Source organism: Neovison vison, chromosome 1 (assembly GCF_020171115.1).
Source record: "Neovison vison isolate M4711 chromosome 1, ASM_NN_V1, whole genome shotgun sequence".
Taxonomy (NCBI): domain Eukaryota; kingdom Metazoa; phylum Chordata; class Mammalia; order Carnivora; family Mustelidae; genus Neogale; species Neogale vison.
Window position 1 is genome coordinate 167,754,529 of NC_058091.1, and position 24,175 is coordinate 167,778,703.

Sequence of the window (24,175 nt, forward strand, 5' to 3'; positions counted from 1 at the left end):
TGGCCTTGTCCCTCCCACCTTCTCCACTAAAGGCAGTGTGGGCAGCTGGTTTCATACGAGTCTGAGCGCCAATCCAGAGGCTAATCCATGCCAACTATGTGGCCTCAGATGAGACTTTTCATTCCTTGAGGTCTCTATTTTCCCATCTGCAAAACGGGGCTCACGGTAAATGTCTCCTTACTGCAGGGTTGTTGTGTGTGTATTAAGCAGAGTCCTTAGTAAGGTTAAAGGTCTGCTTGCTGGTGCTTCCTTCCTGGCCAGCCCTGTTCTCCTTCCTGCTGTTCAGGTGTACCCGGCTCAGTCAGTCTGAGCTCCTCTCTCCCTCCATTCGGGTTTTGCAGGGACAAAGTTGGGGAGTGCCTTGGGCAGCTGGCCCAGGTGGCTAGGAAAGAAAGGAAGAGGGGGACAAAGAAGGAGAAATTGATAGAGACAGAAAGAGAAGAGAGAGATGGGCAGGGGGTAGAGACAGAGATAGAGAAACAAACGGAGAGACAGAAGACAGTGTGTGTGTGTGTGTGTTGTGTATGTGTGTCAGAAACAGCCAGAGAGAGTTGGGTTCAGACACACATCCAGAGGGAGGAAAGAAACAGCCCCAGAGAGTAGGGCTCCCTCCTCTCCTGAGAGGGAGGGAAAGGAGGTGTAGAGCACCCTTTCTGCGCACACCCCTCAGGGTGGCCTCTCATCCCCTCCCCAGAATCCCTAAATCCTCTCTGGGCCCTGCACATCTGTCACAGCCCTGTCCTGACCAACAGCGACAGCGGCTGGTGCAGGTGAGTGTGGCTAGGGAGTGCTGAGGACCAGGGGCCCAGGGCTGTCGGGGAGAGGCAGGCTGGAGAGGTGGAGACCGCGGTCGCGCAGGTGGACCTGAGTGAGAAGATCCCTAGGATGTGAGAGCGCGGTGGAGGCCTGGGAGCGCAGGGCGAATTGCTATCCCACCTCTTCCCCAGCGGGCTCCGCCGACGTTCATTGCGCGCCTCCCCTCTCCCCAGGACCCGGGGCTCCTGCCAAGCGCTCAAAGCGTTTCCCCGTTCTGTTCCCTACCGGCCCTGGAGCGGGACAGCGGATGGCCCGGCCCGGGAGCGCCCGAGCCGCGCTGCCGCCGCTGCTGATGCTGGTGCTGGTGCTGGCGCAGGCGGGCGCCGCGGGCGCCGCGGGCTCGGTGCGCCTGGCGGGCGGCCTCACGCTGGGCGGCCTGTTCCCGGTGCACGCGCGGGGCGCGGCAGGCCGGGCGTGCGGGCAGCTGAAGAAGGAGCAGGGCGTGCACCGGCTGGAGGCCATGCTGTACGCGCTGGACCGCGTGAACGCCGACCCCGAGCTCCTGCCCGGCGTGCGCCTGGGTGCGCGGCTGCTCGACACCTGCTCGCGGGACACGTACGCGCTGGAGCAGGCGCTGAGCTTCGTGCAGGCGCTGATTCGCCGCCGTGGCGACGGCGACGAGGGGGCCGTGCGCTGCCCAGGGGGCGTCCCCCCACTGCGCACCGCGCCCCCGGAGCGCGTCGTGGCTGTTGTCGGCGCCTCGGCCAGCTCCGTCTCCATCATGGTCGCCAACGTGCTGCGCCTGTTTGCGGTGAGGGCACTCTCTTTCCGTCCTCCTCCCGTCCTCGCCCTCCGGGTGGCTGATGTCTGATCTCCCGGCAGAAATCCTCACATTCACAAACCCCGTCCCTTGCACCAGATGTACGCCCGAGCCACATCAACCCAACCGGTCCACCCTTCCTTGTCTGCTCTGGGGCCCTGCCAGAGCTGCCATGTGCACAAACAGCCGTTTGTGAGAATTAAGAAAAACTACCTTCTGGAGGGTCAAGGTGGGCCCCCTCCCAGAGGCTGTTGCAGCCTTGGGCTGGGGACACGATTCACTATAACAGGGCAGCCCCTAATTTAGCACCTACTTGGTCACTAGCTTGGGTGTCCTTGTTTGGGACACACTCACTACACTCTGCTGTGTGGTGGTCTCACCCCGGGCCCTGGGGAGTGCTCAAATGAGTGCAAATTTTTCCTGGGATCAGGACCCTCCTTCTGGTGGGGCAACTAGGACATACCCCTGACTGCTGGGGAGGTGGGGAGCGAGGGTAGTTCCCTCATCTTCAGGGAACCATCTTAAATGCAGGGCAGCCCCTTCCTTGCATCCTGGGGGGCAGTGATTGGGGGAGGGGAACAGGAATCAGGGATTGGGGGGCCTTTGGCATTAGAGTTTGGGGGTTTTCTGCCGTAGTCATTCATTGGGGTTTGGTTGGGGAAGGGGGCATCTCTGTGCTTTGTCTTTCTGAGCCCAGAGGAAGGCTTTGCTTCCATCTGGCTAGGGGAGGGGACTTGTGTTTCTTGAGAGTTTCTCCCATTCTCCCAGGCATGGCCTGTTTCTACCATGCTGGGTAGGGGTTTTATCTGGGCTCCCCCTCCATCATCTGCATCCATATAATTCCCCCATCCTGATTCCCCCTGGACAAGAGCTTGTTGTACAGACACACCTTCTAGCTGGGACAGGGACAGTTTATAGGGGCGATGGGGGGGGCACAGGGAAGAGTCTCCATCTCACCTGCCTGCCCATGTCTGTCTGCATTTGTACCTCTGTCCCCTGTCCTGCCTGGAGCTTTAGTTTCTGTCCTTTTCCCTATGTCTGCCTCTCTAGGCTGAGTGCAGAGATCTCAAACTAGGGGGTCTTCAGGGGCTAGGTTTGGGGTGTAGATGAGTGAAGCAGGACCCCCACAAGTCCAGAGCCCACTGCCGCCAGCTCAGCCCAAGACTGGGGTGGTGCCCCACTCCCACGTTTTAGACCCTGGCTATCAATTCAAAAATTAAACGAATGAAGACACTGGTGCAGGAAAGGCAGCCAGGGGCCAGATTTGCTGTTCCTGGTCCAGGAGCAGGGCTGAGGTTTTCCAAGTTCACCTCCTTATGTGTGTGCATCACTGTGATCGCAATGCATTTTAGATAAACTTCCTGGAGGAAGTTCAACATGTACAGGAAGGTGGTTCTGAAGATCAAACTTTAGCGTCCAGAGTGCCCCGAGTAGCTACAGCATCCATTAAGCGCGCTTCCTTCCCTCCTTCTTTGTGGTTCTTGTTCCTCTCTCTCCTCCTCTCTCTTTTTCTCTTCCCCCTTCCTCTTTTCCTCTTCCCTTCTCTCTCCCTCTTGCTCTTCCCATTATGTCTCCATACTCCACACTTTCTTTCTGCCTTGCTTCAGACATCCCTGTTACCCCTAGACCAGCTCAGCCCACTCCTTCCAGAACCTTCCCTCTCTTCTTCCCCTCACACCAGCTCCCACCTCACCCCTCTGCTCTGCTAGCCTCTCCACTCTCCGCTCTCCTTTCACACTTGCTCTTCCCCTCCCCCATTCTCCAAGATCAGTTTAGCCCATAATCCCAGCTGTCAATCACTCTAAGGCACACAGATAAGCCCAGCTGCAAGCAGGCCCCTCCATTAGGCCAGAAAGAGCTTTGACTCAAATAACCCCATCCCAGCCCCCTGCCTGCTCTGACCCTGCCTGGGTCTGCTGCTCCCCTACACAGACTTGTCCCTTTGTGTGAATTAGGAAAACATGTTGCCTCCTGGGACTGACAAGGAGTTCCATTTCCCCTTGCCAATGCAGCCTTTGCCCAGCAGCTGAATGGGCTGCAGGCTGGACTTGAGCCTCCACTTCCCCTTTGCCTGGACACAGTTGCCACCACTGTGTACGGTGTGCCCTGCCCTCTCCCAGACCCCTGTACCTCCCATATTCCATCAGACCACATCTCAAATACAGAGAGTTCCCCATGCCCTTGGGGCTCTCCATGTGGCTCTCCCACGTTGGCCCCTGGTGCCCTAATCCCAGACTTCGGTGCCCCAATCTGTGTTCTGGATCCCTGCTGCCCTCCCTCCATCTGTAGCCCAGGTGTCCTTCCCCCTTCCAGATACCCCAGATCAGCTACGCCTCCACAGCGCCTGAGCTCAGCGACTCCACACGCTATGACTTCTTCTCCCGAGTTGTGCCACCGGACTCCTACCAGGCCCAGGCCATGGTGGACATCGTGAGGGCACTGGGATGGAACTACGTGTCCACGCTGGCCTCTGAGGGCAACTATGGCGAGAGCGGGGTTGAGGCCTTTGTGCAGATCTCCCGGGAGGCTGGTGAGCTGGGAGCGGGGGTCCAAGGCATCAAGGAGCCTACACAGGGGTGAGCCAGGGGCCATCGGACAAGGCCAAAGCCGTGAGATGGGGCACTGGGTCCATGGTGGGGAGACTGGATGGTGCCTCTGTGGGTAGGCGCCCCTTCGGAGCATTCGGTCCCCATCACAGTCTTGCACCATGGTGGCCCTGGTGGGTGGGTACTTGGGTTGAACAAGAGGTGATTCTGGCATCCCCCCCACCCAGGGGGGGTCTGCATCGCCCAGTCCATCAAGATTCCCAGGGAACCGAAGCCAGGAGAATTCAACAAGGTGATCAAGAGACTCATGGAGACTCCCAACGCCCGGGGCATCATCATCTTTGCCAACGAGGACGACATCAGGTGGGATAGCCGGCACATTCAATCACTGTGGCTATCAGAGGCTCTCCTTGAAGGCCCTGCCCCCTCTTCTTACTCATCCCCCAGCCATGCACATCCTCCCTTCCTCCTCCTCCCTCTTCTTGATGGCCCCCCCCAACCCTCCTGCCCTTACAGACGCTCCCGGCTCCCATCTGTCTGTCTGGTGCACCCAGAAATGAACCGGGCTGGGTGTGGGTGGAGATAATCCAGGACTAGCTAAGGGAAACCACAGAGGAATACCTGTCTGTTCTTATCATTCACAGTGGGGGAGAGACCCATGGGCAGATATGAGTGCCGAAAATGAGCTGTCAGAGAAGGAGACCTGGGGTAGTGCAGGGGGTATCAGCAGGGAGCCATGGACCCTGGCCTGAGGCCTGTGTGGCTCCAGGCCATCAGGAGGCTTGGCAAGAGAAGGGAGGCCCTTCTTCCTTGAAGTGCACAGAACAGGAGGGCAGCCTAGGGCCAGAGCCTGGCTAGAAACGTTACTACCTAAGAACCCTGGAGCAAGTGTCCAAAACCCCTTTCCCACCACTTTTACTGCTTAATGAGGGTCTGGCGAGTGGTTTGGAATGGGATAGAAGGAAAGGGAAAAATAGAAAATAGAAGGGGGATCTCCGGTCCTCGCTCACCCTGACCCTGTTCCTACCAGGAGGGTCCTAGAGGCCGCACGCCACGCCAACCTGACAGGTCACTTCTTATGGGTCGGCTCAGACAGCTGGGGAGCCAAGACCTCTCCCATCCTGAACCTGGAGGACGTGGCTGTGGGGGCCATCACCATCCTGCCCAAAAGAGCTTCCATAGATGGTGAGTGCCGGGATGCCCTCTCCCACCACATCCCAGGCCCCTGCTTGTCCTCCCCACGATCCCCTCTTGGGGGCCACTCATTTTCCCCATCTGTAAAATTGTGTATCCTGCTCCATGTCCCTTCCGGGATTCCCGAATTCTAGGATTCTAAAATTCTGTGACTACATCCCAGCAAGCAGTGTTTGAGTTGGCAAAGGAGGAAAAGCCCACCCTCACTTCACAGGGTCAAGAATTAGTTGTGTCTTTTCTGTTTTTGTTTTTGTTTTAATTCAATGCCTATCTTCCTGGTATTTCTGGTTCTGCGCAAGACACAGTAATTTGAGGGTGGAGGGAAAGGGAGCAAAACTGAGGATGGGGACATATTGTCCCATTGATCAAATGATGAAACCTGCCTCCCCTCCCTCCCTTCACCATCCTACCCATGAATATCTGGAAGAACCCAGCAGAGAGGTTCACTTTACAACAGGATTTGGTCATTTTCCCAAAGCCTAAACTGAAGATACCTCGACTAGATGCTTCAGGCTATTTTAAGGAAGCACGGAACCTCGTAAAGACTCAGAACCCTGACTTTCCGGGGCTCCCAGACTCCCACCCATCCTCATGCTCTTTCTTTCCCTTCGAGTGCACTTGGTTACATTTGAAATTTAGAATGAGAGTGGTTTTAGCAATAAAAGCATGTCATCGCCAGATAAGGTGTCTGAAAACAGGCCACTTCAGGTTGGGGGCAGTGAGTTAATGATGTTCTCAAAGCCCTGAGCTCTGTCCCCAGTTCTGTTCCACCATTCTCCGTAGTTGCTCTGTGCCTTCGTGACTCAGGTGTCTTATTCACAAAGTGGCTGCGGGAGCTCCTCCCGTTACATCTTTACCACAGCATCCCAACCAGGAAAGAAGGAGCAGCATAAAAGTCTTCGAGGTGGCGAGGCTCTGAGTTTACAATAGGATGCACAGTCTACCCTGAAGCCCCCAGACGGCTTTGAAATCACAGGCCAGAAGCTGACCGTGTGGCCAGTCCTAGCTGCACAGTAAGCAAGTGGTGGAGGGACACAGAGGAATCATTCAGATGGTTGCCACCCTCTCTCCTCCCTCTCAGGATTTGACCAGTACTTCATGACCCGCTCCCTGGAGAACAACCGTCGCAACATCTGGTTTGCCGAGTTCTGGGAGGAGAATTTTAACTGCAAACTGACCAGCTCAGGTACCCAGTCAGATGACACCATCCGCAAATGCACAGGTGAGAGCTGCCTGGGGTGGCACGGGAGGTCGGGGAGAAGGCCTGAGGCCGGGCGGGGCACCCAGGAGGGCCGGGCCACCCAGGAGGGCCGGGCCCACTTCCTCTGGGCATCCCTAGGACAGGCGAGGAACGCATCGGCCGGGACTCGACCTACGAGCAGGAGGGGAAGGTGCAGTTTGTGATCGACGCGGTGTACGCCATTGCCCACGCCCTCCACAGCATGCACCAGGCGCTCTGCCCTGGGCTCACTGGCCTGTGCCCAGCCATGGAGACCACCGACGGGCGGATGCTGCTGCAGTATATCCGAGCAGTCCGCTTCAATGGTGAGTGAGAGCCAGATCCCCTCCCAAAGGGAAGGGACGTCCCTGGCATGGATTTCTCTGCTGGACCTGGGCTGACTCAGGATCAAAGGGATGGGAGAGGCAGAATGGTATCCTGTCCCCTGGTAGCAGCAGAGGGCCTGGCAGGTGGGCAGGGCTCAGAATAAGGTCTGGAAAAGGCCCAGGAGGACTCAAGCCACACTCCTGGTTTGTGCGGAAAGATACGCTTCTTGTTCAGTGACTACCCTTTATAAAAATTAAAAACTGTTCTCCCACCAAATATGGAGCACCTTCTGCCTGCCAAGCTGTCTGTTAAATAGCACAGCTTAACATCACCCCAGACCAGCCCCACGAACTGGCCGAACAAGCCTCTGAAAGAAACTAGGCTGATTGTTCTTTGTACAGGTCTGGACCCACCGTCTGGCCTGGCCAGCTAAGCTCTTTCTTTTTCTCTATAAACTGTGGTGACATACATGTAGGCTCGTATTTGCCATCTTCACCATTTTTTTAAAAGATTTTGTCAGAGAGAATGAGAGAGAGAGAGAGAGTGCAAGCAGGAGGTGCAGCAGGCAGAGGGAAAAGCAGGCTCCCCGCCGAGCAAGGAGTCGATGTGGGACTCCGGGGATCGTGACCTGCGTCCAAGGCAGATGCTTAACCAACTGAGCAACCCAGGTGCCCCCATCTTCACCAATTTTAAGTGTACAGTTTAGTCGTGTGCCCTGTTGTGCAACCATTCTCCAGAACTTGTTTTATCTTCCAAGAATGAAATTCTGTCTCCATTAAACACTAACTCCCCACCCCCCTCCTGCAAGCTTCTGTCAACTTCCATCCTACCTTCTGTCCCTATGATTTTGCCTGCTCTGTGTACCTGCTGTGAGAGGGATCAGGCACTATTTGTCCTTTTGTGATTGACTCCTTTCCCTCAGTATAACGTCCGCAAGGTCCCTCCACGTTGTGGCCGGCGTTAGAACGTCCTTTCCTTTTTTAAGGCTGAAGAATCACCTTGCATGAATAGGGGAACATTTTGTTTGTCCATTCAACCCCTGGTGCGTGCACCTTTGGCCACTACGAATGATGCTGCCGTGAACGTGGGTGACCCATCTTTGAGGCTCTGAGCTGAGTCCCTTCTTCCGGACATACGCCTGGAAGTGGGCTTGCTGGGCCAGGTGGTAATCCTACCTCCAGTTTCTGGAGGACCCGCCACACCGTTTTGCACAGTGACGGCACCATTTTGCATCCCCACCAGCAATGCATCGGAGTCCCACTGCCCCCACCTGCTCCCGAGGCTTGTTACTTCCGGGGGAGGGATAACCGCGGCCACCTCCAATGGGTCGGGGGAGGTGATGTCCCCCATGACTCCCAGCGTCTTTGCACAAGTGCCTCACGCCTCCCTGCATCCTGGGCCACCCCGGGGGCCTCTCCGGGAGGGACTGGAGGACCAGCTGAGGGTTCCCGGCTCTCGTCCCAGGCAGCGCGGGGACCCCCGTGATGTTCAATGAGAACGGGGACGCGCCGGGGCGTTACGACATCTTCCAGTACCAGGCGGCCAACGGCAGCGCGGGCAGCGGCGGCTACCAGGCGGTGGGCCAGTGGGCAGAGAACCTCAGGCTGGACGTGAGTGGGCGCGGACCCGCTGAGCCCGGGGTGGCGGGGGCGGAGGGGCGCACAGGGCCCCCAGCCCACCCCGGGCAGACGTTTCAGGCCCACGCGTCTCCTGTGCCGCAGGTGGAAGCCCTGCAGTGGTCCGGGGAGACCCGCGAGGTGCCCTCATCCCTGTGCAGCCTCCCCTGCGGGCCAGGGGAGCGCAAGAAGATGGTGAAGGGCGTGCCCTGCTGCTGGCACTGCGAGCCCTGCGACGGCTACCGCTTCCAGGCGGACGAGTTCACGTGCGAGGCCTGCCCCGGGCACATGCGGCCCACGCGCAACCACACGGGCTGCCGCCCCACGCCCGTCGTGCGCCTCACCTGGTCCTCGCCGTGGGCCGCGCCGCCCCTCCTGCTGGCCGTGCTGGGCAGCATGGCCACCACCACCGTGGTGGCCACCTTCGTGCGCCACAACAACACGCCCATCGTCCGCGCCTCCGGCCGCGAGCTCAGCTACGTGCTGCTCACCGGCATCTTCCTCATCTACGCCATCACCTTCCTCATGGTTGCCGAGCCCGGGGCGGCTGTGTGCGCCGCCCGCCGGCTCTTCCTGGGCCTGGGCACCACGCTCAGCTACTCGGCCCTGCTCACCAAGACCAACCGCATCTACCGCATCTTCGAGCAGGGGAAGCGCTCCGTCACGCCCCCGCCCTTCATCAGCCCCACCTCGCAGCTCGCCATCACCTTCAGCCTCACCTCCGTGCAGGTGGGCTGCGGGCTCCTGGGGCCACGCGAGGGGGGAAAGAGGGAAGGGACCACGCCTGGGCTGGCGGGTTGTCCTCCACTCGGAAAATCCAATAAACGCTCTTCTATTTTGGCTCCCATGTTAAAAAAAAAAAAAATCTGCAGGAGCCACGGCCCCACTGTTCTCCTATAAACAGAATTCCTCCCCCCAAGGCCATCCTGCTCCATCCTCGAGGGAACTGGGTCAGTAAGCTGGGGAGTGCCAGCATCCAGCGCTGTTTCTGTAAAAACAATGAGATTATTTTCCTACACGGAACGTGCTCGCCACAGTTTCGCTCCCATATAAAAATAAGGCAAAGCCATCTGATAATTTTTCTCAAGCAGAAAAAGAAGCTGTTTCTGTAAAGGGAGTTCCTGCTGCCGGGTCACTGGGCTAACCTGGATGAGAGGCATGGGTTCCAGCAACCTTACTGTGCAGTGGGGCGTCCTGCTCCACAAATGGCCAGGATTTCATGACTTACATGCAGCAAAAAGCAGAGTGCCTTCAGGGGGTTTTCTGTGGTAGTATTAGACGTTGGAAATTATTCTCGTGATCTGGAAAGCGCTGCATGTTTTCTGTGCAAAGGGTACCACTCAGGGACAGGTGTGGGTGGCACTGTGGCATCGTACAGCCAGGCCAGTTCTCAGGGCTACGTGGAGGGCCTGTGCTCAGCCTGCTTTGGACAGTGCACGCTCTGCATTCCAGGAAAGCCCTTCCCCCTGCCTAGCTCTGTGTATGCCTCTTTCATTCCTACCTGCAAACCTTAGGCCATGTAATTCTCCATAACTGAAAGGTGTTGCCATCTTCCTGCAGATAGCAGGGTCTGAGCTATCCCTGTGAGATCCAGAAGGCCAATGTCCAGCACCTGTTAATGTCCCGACCTCTTACCTCCCTGCTTCCCAGCCCGAAACCCCTGCAATGTCCCTTTGCCCCCAGGACAGAGGTACTTAGATGACAGTCAGTACTTCCTGGCTCATCTCTGGACTCCCCACATTATACCCTCCCTTCCGGAAATCCCAAACCCCTGCAAAGAGGCATACCTGCAGTGTTACTGGGTCATTCATCAATACAGTGGACATGAAATGGCATCTCATTTTAATTTGCATCTACTTAATTACTAGTGCATCTGGCCTTTGAGGTTTCCTCTTCTGTGATGTGCCTGTTCCTGTGCTTTGCTTATTTTCTATTATTTTGTAGGAGTTGTTTTTTTTCTTTGTTTGTTTTGTTTCCAGGTACTAATGCTAGTTCCTTTTCAGTTACAGGGGTTGTGAAATTGGTGGGGTCCCTTTTGTTTGCTATTCCTGTATATCTCAGGCCTTGGATGAGAGTTCCTCATAGGCAACTTTTTTTCCTACCTAGAAGCTTGTTCTAGGAGGAGCCTCCAGACTGCTCTCCTGGATGGTGGGTGGGATGTTATTAGTCCCTTGTCCATGGAGCTGCTGCCTCTGGAAGGATCACAAAAAGGTTCTCCTTTCTGGTGAACAAATTATTAAAAAGCATGCCCTTCTCCGGGATCACACAGCCCTGCTCTAGGTACATAGCATGGCACTGAAGTGTTTGCTTGATTTCAGCCCTACATGCCCCCCACACATATATACATACCAGACAGTCTTGTACAGTGAGCAACCAGCACAAATGAATGGGGAAGCCCTTCTAGGGTCCTGCCTTCATTGCAAGTGCTTTAATTCCTGCTCCCCAGCTTCCTTTTGCTCAAGGTCATGTCTTCTGTCACTGTGAGGGAACTGCTACTCCATCTCCTCCCTATTAGTGCTTGCTTTTGACTTGTTTTTTAAGATTTTATTTATTTATTTATCAGAGAGAGAGAGCGCACAAGCCAAGGGAGCAGCAGCAGGCAGAGAGAGAGAGAGGGAGAAGCAGGCTCCCCACTGAGCAAAGAGCCCAATGCAGATCTCAGGACCCTGGGATCATGATCTGACTAAAAGGCAGATGCTTAACTGACTGAGCCACCCAGGCATCCCTGTGTTTGATTTTTTTTTGCAGTAATTTAAAAATTATTCAATAATTGAATATATATTCAATTAGCCATCATATAGTACATCATTAGTGTTTGATGTACTGTCCATGATTCATTAGTTGCGTACAACATCCAGTGCTTGAGTTTGACTTTGATAACCTCCAGGGCCACCCAGCATCAGCTCACATCCTTTCTACTCTGTTTAGTGCCTCATTCTGGGCTTCACTCTGCATACCCACAGGAATTCGTTATACTATGTTCAGAAGTTCTCAGGATCTGGAGAAGGAAGGGGTCCTCAGGAACTAGGTTTGATATGAAGGAACTAGGTTTGCCATGGTGCTAGACGGGATCAAGCGAGTGTTTTCACATCTACAGAATGGAGATGGTACTGCCTACCCCTGGGCGGCCAGGGGTCAGGGGTTGTTAGGAAAGGGAATCTCTGCTGAGTCTAGCCCTTAATCAGTGGGACAGACACTGGCTCCTTCCCCAAGCTGGCTCAGAGGGACTATGTGTAGGCCACCTCTGCCTGTAGTCGCTGTATATTGCAGGACTTGGTGATCGTTGGGATACAGGAAGAGGACATCCAGGGCCCATTACTCAGCCAGCCCTCATATTGCCAGCACATATCTTCACGGCAACCCCTTCTGTCCACCAGCCTTTGCGTAGGCAGTTCCCTCCTGGTTGGTGCTCCCCTCTCCATGGGGACTCTCGGGCCTGAGCATCCCACTAAGTAGGCCAGGAGCCTCAAGGTGACCCTAACCTGCCAGAGACATTGGTGGGTGGCCAGGCTGCATGTGTCCCTGACCCGTGTTGGCTCCTGCAGGTGGTGGGAGTGATGGCGTGGCTGGGGGCCCAGCCCCCACACAGCGTGATCGACTATGAAGAACAACGGACAGTGGACCCAGAGCAGGCCAGAGGGGTGCTCAAGTGCGACATGTCGGACCTGTCCCTCATCGGCTGCCTGGGCTACAGCCTCCTGCTCATGGTCACGTGCACAGTGTACGCCATCAAAGCCCGCGGCGTGCCTGAGACCTTCAATGAGGCCAAGCCCATCGGCTTCACCATGTATACCACATGCATCATCTGGTTGGCTTTTGTGCCTATCTTCTTTGGCACTGCCCAGTCAGCTGAAAAGGTAATCTGGGGTCCCCCGTCAGTTCCACTGCCTCCTCTGTTTCCTGCCTGTCCTTGGAAGGGTTCAGTGGTCCCAAGTGCTGGGCCACACACATGAATGCCTCCTTGTTGGTTAATTCATTCACGTACTTAAAAACTCATTCACTGGGACGCCTGGGTGGCTCAGTTGGTTAAGCAGCTGCCTTCGGCTCAGGTCATGATCCCAGGGTCCTGGGATTGAGTCCCGCATCGGGCTCCTTGCTTGGCAGGGAGCCTGCTTCTCCCTCTGCCTCTGCCTGCCTCTTTGTCTGCCTGTGCTCGCTCGCTTTCTCTCCCTCTGTCTCTGATAAGTAAATAAATAAAATCTTAAAAAAAAAAAAACTCATTCACTCATTTGTCAGTCTCCCTTTGCTGCTTCAGTCAGTCCAATTTTCCTTTGCTCATTCATGTGTTCATCCATGCTTCTAACCACCCATTAACTTGTGTTGTTGTTGTTTTTTTTTTTAAGATTTACTTATTTTGGAGAGAGAATGTGTCTGTGAGCACAGGGGTGGGGCAGAGGGAGCCAGTGGGGGAGAATCTCAAGCAGATTCCAGGCTGAGTGCAGAGCCCAACATGGGGCTCAATCCCATGACTCAAGATCATGACCTGAGCTGAATCCAAGAGTCAGATGCTTACCCGAATAAGCCACCCAGGCGCCTCTCCATTAATTTACTTCCATTCAGTTACTTCTTTAGATACTTTGTAGCCATCAGTCCATTAATCTGTCAGTCCATTTTCTTGCTCATTACTCAGTGATTTCCTTGCGTGTATAGTGTATATTTCCTTGCGTGTATATTCACCACTGTCTTTCACCTTCAAAGTGTTCATTCATGTGTACATTTGAAAGCATTCATCCATTCATCAACATGCTCTAGTGCTTTTTAGGCATATGGACCCTTCCCCAGATGTCACTCACTGTGAATGAGCCCTTCCCTTGGTCACTTGTCCACTTGGTCCTGTGTTATTCATTCTCCGTCCTGCCTATGTCAGAGCCACACCATGACCATCACTTCTTCATGCCACAGGACCTTTGCTTATATGGTTGCCCTTTCCATCCACCAGATGAACACAGACTCATGTGTGGGTGGGGTTGGGAAGGAAAAATGCTGAGTCCCACCCGGTCCTTTCCTCCATGGCTCAGATCTACATCCAAACCACCACACTGACTGTGTCCTTGAGCCTGAGTGCGTCAGTGTCCCTTGGCATGCTGTATGTGCCCAAAACCTACGTCATCCTGTTCCACCCGGAGCAGAATGTGCAGAAGCGGAAGCGGAGCCTCAAGGCGACCTCAACAGTGGCAGCCCCACCCAAGGGCGAGGACACAGAGGCCCCCAAGTAGTGAGTGGGGAAGGAGTGGGAGTGGTTGTTCCCTCCCTTCTGTTCTTTCTTTCTCTTGCTTCACGGTGGAAGCTGTGACAAGTCCAGGACTGCAGTGAACAGTCAGAAGCAGGGGGTCCTCAAAGTCCATGCCCACCAGGATGGGGCTGGCCTCCAGAAAGACCTGGACCAACATACCACACTTCATCCCTGCTTTTCCATGCCTGTTGGCATCATACGTACTTGCTGCAGACCAGACTTTCTACTCATGGTGGGAAACAGCTACCAAGAGGATCCTACTCTAGGGAGGACTGAACTTACACTTCCTGATCTGAGTTCAGAGAGTGTGATGAAGCCCCTGGGCTTGGCCCAGCGTGAGTGAGAGTTCTACCCAAACAGCCATCAGAATGTGCAGACTGTGGAACATTCAAGAATGTGTAGCTCTCACTCTGGAAATGCGGGGCTGGTTTTGAGGAGGGGACTTTTCCCCAAGAGACCTGAGGTTCTTTCTTCTGGCCTGAGTAACTCAGGCTTGGCTCTGAGGGATCGAACCTCAGGTGAGAGAGCTCTGTGAGTAGGGATCGATCTGGGACAGGACGTGGGAGCCAGCAGAGGCACTGGGACATAACCTACGGGATTACTTGTGTTGAGGTCTTTTTCTTGGGACCTTCACCCCTGGGATCTAGGGCATGTCAACATGTGGACTATAGTTTTTGCCTTTCCCTGTGCATCTTCCCTTAAACGACCCCCAAACACTTGTGTGGTGTTAGCGGTGTGAGAATAAAGCAACGGGGCAGCAGTTGCCCTCTTCTGATGCCCATGAGAGATTATGGTCAGGAGTTTTGGGTTGTGTCCATGGTGATGACGAATTCCAAGTAGACATCTTAGGATGAATATCCACACTTTTCTCTCCCTACATTTACTGAGAGGTCCCCTTTGAAAGGCAAACATGAAGCATGGGAAGGAAGATACTTAGACTTCAGATGCATGGACATTTATTTTTGAGGGGTTTTTTTGTTTTTCCCAAAAGCTTGGTTTTAGTCATGGAATTGTATTTCCCTGTGGTACAATTTCTATCTGTGAAATTGGCTCTTTTCCTTTATCAGTTCAGAATTCTCTAGTATCTGATGTCCAGAACTGATTCTGAAGGTCAACGAACCTTCATGCAACATAAAGGCCTTTTCCTCTTCCTCTGTTGTATAAATAGATTTTTGTCCCTGGGACCAGGTGTTCCTTAAGTTAATAGGGCTTCTCCTCAGAATAACATTTTTGGTGTACATATTCTCCTTCCTTACATTTTTTTGCATTTCTATGGTTTCTCCACAGTGTGAATTAGGAAGTTTTATTTATTGCTCAGTGCTTTCCAAAATTCATTATTTCATAGAGCTGCTTTCCTGTGTGGGTTTTCTGATGTAACGTGATGAGGTGTATTCTCTTGCTGAAGGCTTTACCATATTAGTGCTTCGAGAGTGTTTTTCTGCTATATGAACTCTCAGAGTCAGTTAGCTCTCAGTTCCAAAGGAAGACGTTTCTGTGGTTTTTTTTTTGTTGTTTTTCTCTTAGTGTTTCTCCCGGGATGAATTCCCTGATGTTCAATAAGCGTTGACTTCTAGTTAAAAACTTTTTAGTGGTTTTCCCCACTTTGAACTCTGTGACTTAGAGTTTGGATGATTTCTTAGTAGAACATTTAGAGGGTTTCTCCCCAGTGTAAGTTTTCTGCTTTAGAGTCCTGGCTTCCTGCTGAAGACTTTCACACACTCCTCACATTCATTCATGCTGGTGTCTCTGATGTGAAAATGAATGCTTGACCACAGGCAGGTTCTGGTTCCTTCTTATGGGCATCTCACATGCAGTCCACTTGTAATGATTTCTATAGCATGTGCCATTTTGTATGTGGTGGAGAATCCTCTGTTACTAATATGTGATCATACTTAGTGCACTTGTGAGGTTTCTCTCCTTTATGATTTCTCTACTGTATGCAAAGTTTGGACTCCCAGAAGAAGGCTTTTCTATGATCAGTGTGTAAAAGGATCATTTGAGGTTCAGTGCAGGGTTGACAACTTCCTGAAGGTCTTCCCATTTACTATTTACTATGCTATTTACATGTACTGTTTTGCCTTCTCTGAGGTTCAGTCAATCAAGTTGAACCCCTGAATAAAGGTTTTGTTTTGTTTCAAATTTGTGGAATTTATAAGGTGTTGGTTTCTTTTATGCTGCTGAGTAAGAATTGGGCTGTGCTTGTTGGCTTTCTCACATTCATTGCTCTGAGTGATTTCTTCCCAGTATGAATTCTGTGTTTCAGTGAAAATGGGGCTCCGTATTGGAGGCTTTCCTATGTTACAACCACAGGGTTTCTCTCCAGCATGAGTTCTCTAAAGCAGAGGAAGATTACATTTTGATATAGACTTTAATTCACCAATTTGTAAGGATATTGTCTGTGTCCAATGTGTAGAGAGTTGCATAAGGAGAGCCTCTCTCATGTTAACTATATGCTTTTATCTTTTCACCAGTGTGAATTTTTCAACACATCTATTACATTCAGTATAGCTCTGTCCCATTTATTAAATTTTGTACTATTTGGAAATTTCCCTCAAGTTCATTACTTTCATTGTCTCTCACTCATTGACTTCTTGTTGAATAAATACAACTTTTCCCAGAAGTTTAACTTGCATTTTCTGTTGCTTTTTTTTTAATGTAGTCAACAATTTGAAAGACTGCTTCTAAACTGGAATAAAGTACACAATTCCAAGTGAATCTTCCCACCATCATTTTACAGAATGAAACCTCTTCAGCAATCTCCACTATACTGACACCATTCTTCAGTGGCATCACCAAATTCGCCATTTGGGAATTTTATGAAAAATTCCCAGGTGTAGATATTTTCCATTTCCCAGGCTTTGATGAGGGAAGCCTGCTGCTGTGTGGACAGAGTAGTGACAGCTGTAGAAGACTGGGAGTTTCAGAGATAATCTTTCAGCTTATGGAACAGAGAGGACTCAAGATGGGGCACAGCTCTGAACACAGAAACTCCAAGGGGAGGCTTGGATGAAAGGTAGTCGAGGGTGTAGAGAGACAGATTAGTGAAGGGGCTGGTTTTGGACACTGTGAGCCTTCCTGCTTCTTGTGGGTTACTGTGGTGGGATACTAACTAGTCTCTGCTTCCTGTGTCTTTCCCCTCCATCCCGCACACCAATATCAAAATCATCATTCTGGGGCACCAGTGCTCCCCATTAATAGTGATGCTGCTATGGGCCCTGCTCTCTCCTGGAGTCTGGCTATGATTCATTCTCATATTTGCATGCAGACTCAGAAACGGAAATAGCAGGAAGGACATGGGTCCGGCCCCACATGCTGTTCACTGATGTAATCTGGCCAATTTGAAGTATTATTAGCTTATTCTACCAGGGCTCTTGAATGTTGAACTTACCCATACTATCAACTTCCAAGTTTTTTTTTTTTCCAATCCCAATCTGCAAGATGGGAAAATTTCCAGGGGCCACAGACTTTGTCTTGCCCCTGGCACTGTAGACTTCCTTCAGTCAGCTTTCATATCTAGAAATTGTATAATGTCAAGGTTAAGACTTCTTGAGATCAATGGCAGCTCTGCCATGCTAGTTAGTGACCTTGGCCAAGATAATTAGCCTCTCCCACAGTAGACTTCCTTCAGTCAGCTTTCATATCTAGAAATTGTATAATGTCAAGGTTAAGACTTCTTGAGATCAATGGCAGCTCTGCCATGCTAGTTAGTGACCTTGGCCAAGATAATTAGCCTCTCCCACAGTCGCTGCAGCCAGAGCCACCTTGATCCCTGCAGATGCCCACACCATTGACCCCATTTCCCAGCATCCACCCTCCCAGTCCTACCAGTCAATGCCCAAACAGACCCCACTCATTACATAAACCCCTCAGGTAACCAATACCAAGACCCCATCTCAGATCTCCCAAATAACATTCCTTCTTGAAAACTGAGAAAGCTATAGAGAAAGCTGTGCTGTATTTCCCTCATAAAAATATGAATTCTATATGGGTTGGTTGTGAAGGGTCTTGAAGGTTTTGCTTCCCATGGTTGGCCCTGGAGGAGCCATGGAAGAGTTTACACAGGTAAGTCCTGTGGCTGGATCTGTGGCGTGGACAAAGTCACTGGTGGCTGGAATGGGAGGTGGCCCAGAGGGGACCAGAATGATTGGTGAAGAGCCTGAGGCAATGCACCAGGGGGAATCTGGTATATCCTTGCCTGTAAATATTTATACCCCCATTTTCCCCACTATCACAATGGCTAGAAATGATAGCATTAGGTAACAGTGAGCAATGTTGTACCTTGGTTGAAGTATATTGCTGAAATAAATTAGCAATCAAAACTTACATGGTTTTAAAGTTTCTGCATTTTAGTTCTTCTAAATTTGGAATTTTCTTATTCACTGGAAGGAAAATTAATTGGGAAAGAACAAACTAATTGGAAAATTTCTCAGTATTTGTGCTCTAGTAAAAATTTTTTTAAAAAGATTTTATTTATTTGACAGAGAAAGACACAGCAAGAGAGGGAACACAAGCAGGGGGAGTGGGAGAGGGAGAAGCAGGCTTCCCCCTGAGCAGGGAGTCCTTGTGGGGCTTGATCCCAGGATCCTGACCCCCCAATGATCTGGTAAAATCTATTCATCAATAGCAACCACTTGTAGCTTGAGAGTTTGAAGCACAAAACCTGACCCCTGGCAATGGCTTGTGTTTAGAGCACCATCCAAGTTCACTGCAGGGGCTGGTTGGGCTGTGGTCCTGCCTCTTCCTGTGGAAGCTCACACTGCTAACACCAGTGCTGACTCTGGGCTCCACCGCCTTTTTAATGGCACTTACCCAGCCCGCACTGCTCCTGCCTTGTGTGTCCGAACCTCTTTCCCTGTCTCACTGAACTGTGCTTTGCATCTGTTGTCAATTCTAGTGAAGCCCAGTGTGACCACACAATCTACAGCTAGATCTCTCACACTCTCTTTTGTGGTACCCCATCTGTGTAAACACGTATCCCACAAACTACAGTTATTTTGCTCATTATTTGTGTTTCGTTTTGCAATACCTGTCTTCCATATTTAAGTCCCATGAAAGCAGTACTTAGATGTGTGCATACACACCCTCTGTGCATGCTTGGCTGTTGCTGTTTCTCTAGCTACTAGCTTTGGCTTTCTCTGTGTGTGCGTTTTAAGATTTTATTTACTTGAGAGAGAGAAAGAAAGCATGGAGGAGCAGAGTGAGGGGCAGAGGAAGAAGCAGACTCCCTGCTGAGCAGGGAGCCAGAAGCAGTGATCAGTCCTGAGTCTCCAGGATCATGACCTGAGCTGAAGGCAGACGCTTAACCAACTGAGCCACCCAGATGCCCCACCTTCTGCTTTTGGAAAACCTCAAGAAGGGCACTTACAGTAATTACTCTCATGTGGCCATTTCCAGGACCTGCTATGGTTATCAGGCCATGCCCGCGAGATATCCAAGGGCTGATAGGCGTTTGCGAACCCATGGTTCTTGTACTCTCAGGCTAGAGGAGCACCTGAACCCTTTCCACCTTGCCAACCCAGGGCTGAAGAAAGGTCTTTTTGTGGAGGATGTGGGTACAGAAAGCCATGCCTGCAACACGGTTGCAAGGCTGGGGGCCCACCCCCACCCACCCGTCCATAGCCATATCTGCCCCACTCCAGTGTCTGGAGCCAAGTGGCCCACCAGAATGTGTCCATGAAGGAGGAAGCTGAGTGCAGTAGGGAGGCATGTGTGCCCCAGAGCTACAGTGCCTGGATCAGGTTCTCAGACCATGCATGTTACCAGCTGTTTAATTTCTGAAATGCTTTTAAGCCTCTCTGTTCAACTTTCAAGTGGGGATGAGACAGTCTCACAGAATTGAGGATTAAATGAGTTATTACGTGCAGAGTGCTTACAACAGTACCCGGCCTGCGGGACATCCTCAAATGTTAACTGTTGTCCCTGACGACTGGGGATACAGCTCTCTTCTATTCCACAGCCTGAACTATGGTTTCTGGGACCAGGTAGGTTTGGATGCTTATTGTGGGCAGGCCCAGACTGGCCATACAAAGATAAAAACGCTTAGAAGCACTACTTTTGGCCATGTCTTAAGAGATAACCAGGTAACACAAATGCAGCTTGTACCTCTTAGAACACTGTGTACTTTTCTCATTTATTTTCAGAAAGACACACTGATGGGCCATTCTATGGCAACAATTTTTAAGAACAGTGATGAGCCGTAGACAGGGTAACACACAGGCTGAGGAGGAACATGCCCGAGTGACCAAATCCTGGCACTGGCAGAGAATGGTCATTAGTGCCACTGAGAAGTTCATGAGTGATGGGAAACAAACCTTGTATTTTCTTTTTGCCTTTGCAAACTGGTATAAAAATACTAAAAGTAAAAATATTACCAAAAATATATTTAGCGGGAGTCAAGGAGGGACCAGAAGCTGGGACTCCTCCCACTGTAGGCGGGAGTGTTTTATGTGTCCACATGGCCTTGCTGGCTAATCCAGTAAAGGGCAGAGGAGGGCAAAGTGCAAAGGGAAGAGGGATCAGACAGCTGGAGAGTATGCACTTGGACTAAATTCATGTTCGAGGGAATAAGTTGTTTTCTCAACCAAAGATGCATGCAGTTTAGGGTTGTTTTGTTCCAAGACTCTGAGGCTCAGGTACTATAAATGGGAAGCCCCAGTCTGCTGAGGGTCAAGGTGCCATTCTAAAAGCCATTGCTGAATATGGAGAAAGGCAATGTCTTGGGCAGACACTGGTGGCAGAGTGAGGCGAGCTCAGGTGACAAGGGAGAACCCAGGTGCCTAATTGATCAGTTGGAGATGGGAAGAGCTGACAAGACAGCATTAGAGGAATGTGAAAGGGGAGACTGCAGCAATTATTTTTCCCCCAAGAGCTGGCAGTTTCAGGGGGGCATTCACGGGAGCCCACAGCCAATGATGACTTTTAACAAGGTTTACGGTGCTAATCCTCTTCCCAAACCCTTCCCCTGGGCAGAGCGGAACTGCCACTGCCACTGAGTTTGCCCATTGGGCAATTCCATGGTAGACCAGGAGAGCTCTGGTGCATCAGATGTGGGAAGTGGGTCTAGATCTGCTTCTCTGGCTCCTCTGTCCCTCTAGTCCTGTTGAGGGGGTGGGGAGACTGGCTCCTTCGTTATCTTGCGACGGTATAGTCGTGGGTGCGCTGGGAAGTCTGTGCACTTACTGGGCAGGGAACAATCCCAGATTGAGGGCTTTTGGGCTGCATGGATTCAGGAACAGCTGCCAGTGCCATCCCCGGGATAGAGGAGGCTCTCAGGGGCACCTGGTTTCGGCTCTGGCTTGACTGCAGGCACAGGACCCATGGCAGCAGCTCTCATTAAACACAAACAAAATAATATTGAACTCAGCTGAGCAGCGTCCCACAGGGATTCAAGGGAAGAAGGTGATTTTAAGGGGCAGGTGGGTCACGTGGCTGGTACTGCAGGCAGGGATCTATAGCAGCGAGCAGGTTTTCAAGGTTTTTTGTGGAATTGGGGTCTGCCGATGAACAAGTGGGGGCCCAGCGTACAAAGAGCTCCAAGTCACCCCTTGAAACGCTGCTTCATCTGCACCTTAGTAGGGGAGAAAGCATGAGCTGCTGCTGACCCCCTCACACACTGGCAGCCTGTACTCGATGGAAGGTGAATTTAGAATTCCACCAGGAAAAAGACTGTCTTCTTCTGTAACTTGGAGTTGAGGTGCAGCATCTGTGGGGCCAGTGGGCTGCCCGACTTGATGGAGAGCACCTCCACGGACTGAGAACTTGCCACTTTTTTTCCCACAACAACGGTGGATTTGCTCTTCCATATTCATGATGTGGTGTGTTGTTCCAGTTTGCAGTAGTGCAGGCTCCCTGTCCTTTGTGGCGGGGAAGGGGACAGTGCTACCAGGGGCTGTGTGTGTGTGAAGGCACACACGTTATTTTATCTCTGTGCTTTCTACTGAGAGCAGTGAAGGATCAAAGATGGAGAAGGAACTGTACCTGCAGGAACAGAGAATCACTACAAGTTTTGGGCATGGACAGTCCCCTGCCAGGGAACGTCACAATGTTGACCATGTTGACCATGTCTTGACCCATGGAATTACTCCATGGATAGCTCACCACTGTCAGAATGGGACAGTCTTTAAATAGAACACCCAGATGGAGGAGAGGAAATGCCCACTTCCAAATGCAAAAGGAGAAATTCAAAGCTGTTTGCTCTGTGAACACTCGAGACCTTCCGAAAATTGGATGGAAGTGCAGGGACCAGGATGCAGCAGTTCATATTCTGGGGGCGAGGAATACATCCTTTAGCGCAGTGGACACAGAGGACTGCCAGCCAAGGGAAAGAGTGGGTCAGAGCCTTTGAGGACTAGCTTTGGGGCTCTAACTTGTGTCAGCTACATATTAGGAAATGGCAAATCACAGAAGTGGAGAGGGTCTAGAACACTGTGAGGTGGCTGGATTGTCACATCTGAAGCTGAGTAGGCCCCTCACGCTGTGTGTGGGGTAAGGACAGTGCAGAGCAATTGGAGGTAATGTCTACACAACCTAGCCCCTACTTAAAGGTACCATCCCAGTGTCAGAGTAAAGGTGAGGCCCAGAGGAACTGGGTAACTCAAGAAGTTTGATCAACCTGTCTCCTAGAGGTCCCGGAGTTCTGAATGCTGGGTCTGATCATGATAACCAGAATCATGGACTGTGTAGGAGGCCAGATCACCACATTCCCCAAGGGCAAATGGGGTGATGATAAGTGACCTGATGTCACCAGTTAGGAGGTGCTAAATCAAGAGGGACACACCATTCAAATGAGTTGTCCCAGAAGGAGAATATGGGTAAGCAGCCAGTGGACACTAAGGGAGATCTGAGAAGATGGTTTGAAGCAGAAGGTAGGAAACATAATTTAGGTAACTCTGGGGCCAATGCATGGTGACTGCACTTTCCCTACACTGAGAAAGTGGGTGGGTGAGAACAAAGGGTTCCACTGAAAGTAGAAACCCTTTTATATAAAAAAAAGTGAGTGAAATGCTTATTGGCCATTTTTACTTTTTTGTTCTTTTGCTTCTTCCCCTGGTCTTTTGCAATTTTATAATTTCTCTTAACAGTCAAAATGTAAATGTGATCATCTAATTTCTGTGTTGTTAATGAAGCTTCATTTTGGTTACAATATTTGATAATTCAGACTAATTAAACATTACTGTTATTCAACTGAGGCAGTTCTGAACTAGGAGGGCATGCCATTCTTAAATTCTCAAACCCACAGTACCGTGAAGGTTGACTCTGTAAATAAAAATTCCATCTTCACCGAAGTTTTCATGGCTATTCTCTGGAATGGATTTGCTTACATTCAATAATTAACACACTTGGTCTCGAAGTTCTGCCATATAAACTATAATCCTATCACTTTTCTCCAATATGATGTCTCTGATGCTGAATGAGGTTTGCAGTCTGGTTGAAAGCTTTCCCACATTTATTACATTTATAGGGCTTCTCTCCTGTGTGAATCCTCTGATGCTGAGTAAGGTGTGTGCTTCGAATAAAGGCTTTTCCGCAGATTTTACATTTGTAAGGTTTTTCTCTGGTGTGGATTCTCTTATGTTGAGTGAGGGCTGAATGGTCGCTGAAGGCTTTCTCACATATATTACACGTGTAAGGTTTTTCTCCAGTATGAATTCTCTGATGTTGGGCTAGGGCTGATTGGTCCCTGAAGGCTTTCTCACACAAACCACACCTGTAAGGTTTCTCTCCGGTATGAATTTTCCGATGTCGAGCGAAGGATGAATTATCCCTGAAAGCTTTCCCACATTCGCTACACTTATAAGGTTTCTCTCCAGTATGAATTCTCTGATGCTCTGTCAGGGAAGAGTTCACCCTGAAGGCCTTTCCACATTCGTTACATTCAAAGGGCTTTTCTCCAGTGTGAATTCTTTGATGCTGAAGAAAACTCGTACTCTGATTAAAGGCTTTTCCACATTCATTACATTTATAAGGTTTCTCTCCACTATGAATATTCTGGTGTTTGGTAAGGTGTGCCCTGCACACAAAGGCTTTGTCACATATGTTACATTTAAAAGGCTTCTCTCCAGTGTGAATTCTATGATGGTGGGCAAGGTGTATGTTTCGGATAAAAGCTTTCCCACATAAGTTGCATTCGAAAGGTTTCTCTCCGGTGTGAATTTTCTGATGGTAAGTGAGTGAGGAGCTCACAGAGAAGGCCTTGCCACATTCTTTACATTCGTACGGTTTCTCGCCAGTGTGAATTCTTTGGTGGTGGATAAGGTGTGTACTCTGGTGAAAGGCTTTTCCACATTCTCTACATTCATATCGTTTCTCTTTAATAACAGTTTTCCGATTTGCATTCAGTTTTTCAGTATGAACTTTCTGATGTTTATTAAGGGTTGAACTTTTAGTGAAGACTTTTCCACACTCACTACACTCAAAGGCTTTTTTGCTAGATTGAAATTCGTGACTCTGATCAAAAGATGAGCT

General features: G+C 51.0%; 2 protein-coding genes across 2 annotated transcripts in view; one reads left to right on the top strand and one right to left on the bottom strand.

Moving 5' to 3' along the window:
* The first annotated feature begins 1,063 nt into the window (after positions 1-1,063).
* GRM6 (glutamate metabotropic receptor 6) lies at positions 1,064-13,694 on the top strand. The gene is made up of 10 exons (XM_044262639.1): positions 1,064-1,567; positions 3,890-4,106; positions 4,350-4,485; positions 5,153-5,307; positions 6,398-6,538; positions 6,661-6,861; positions 8,327-8,472; positions 8,584-9,207; positions 12,024-12,335; positions 13,497-13,694. Exons 1-10 carry the CDS (start codon positions 1,064-1,066, stop codon positions 13,692-13,694), a joined length of 2,634 nt encoding a protein of 877 aa, XP_044118574.1.
* A 6,127-nt stretch (positions 13,695-19,821) lies between these two features.
* The window catches only part of ZFP2 (ZFP2 zinc finger protein), a 30,806-nt gene continuing 26,452 nt past the window's right edge, over positions 19,822-24,175 (bottom strand). The window contains 1 exon segment of the mRNA XM_044262720.1: positions 19,822-24,089. Within this exon segment, the coding sequence (XP_044118655.1) occupies positions 23,006-24,089 (1,084 nt within the window). The 3' untranslated portion in view covers positions 19,822-23,005.

Bases quoted from the DNA above. Each gene is read 5' to 3' on its own strand.
- GRM6 (XM_044262639.1), top strand. From the start codon at position 1,064: ATGGCCCGGCCCGGGAGCGCCCGAGCCGCGCTGCCGCCGCTGCTGATG. The intron at 4,107-4,349 runs GTGAGCTGGGAG...CCCCCCACCCAG, and splicing joins GCAGATCTCCCGGGAGGCTG to GGGGGGTCTGCATCGCCCAG. The intron at 4,486-5,152 runs GTGGGATAGCCG...TGTTCCTACCAG, and splicing joins GCCAACGAGGACGACATCAG to GAGGGTCCTAGAGGCCGCAC.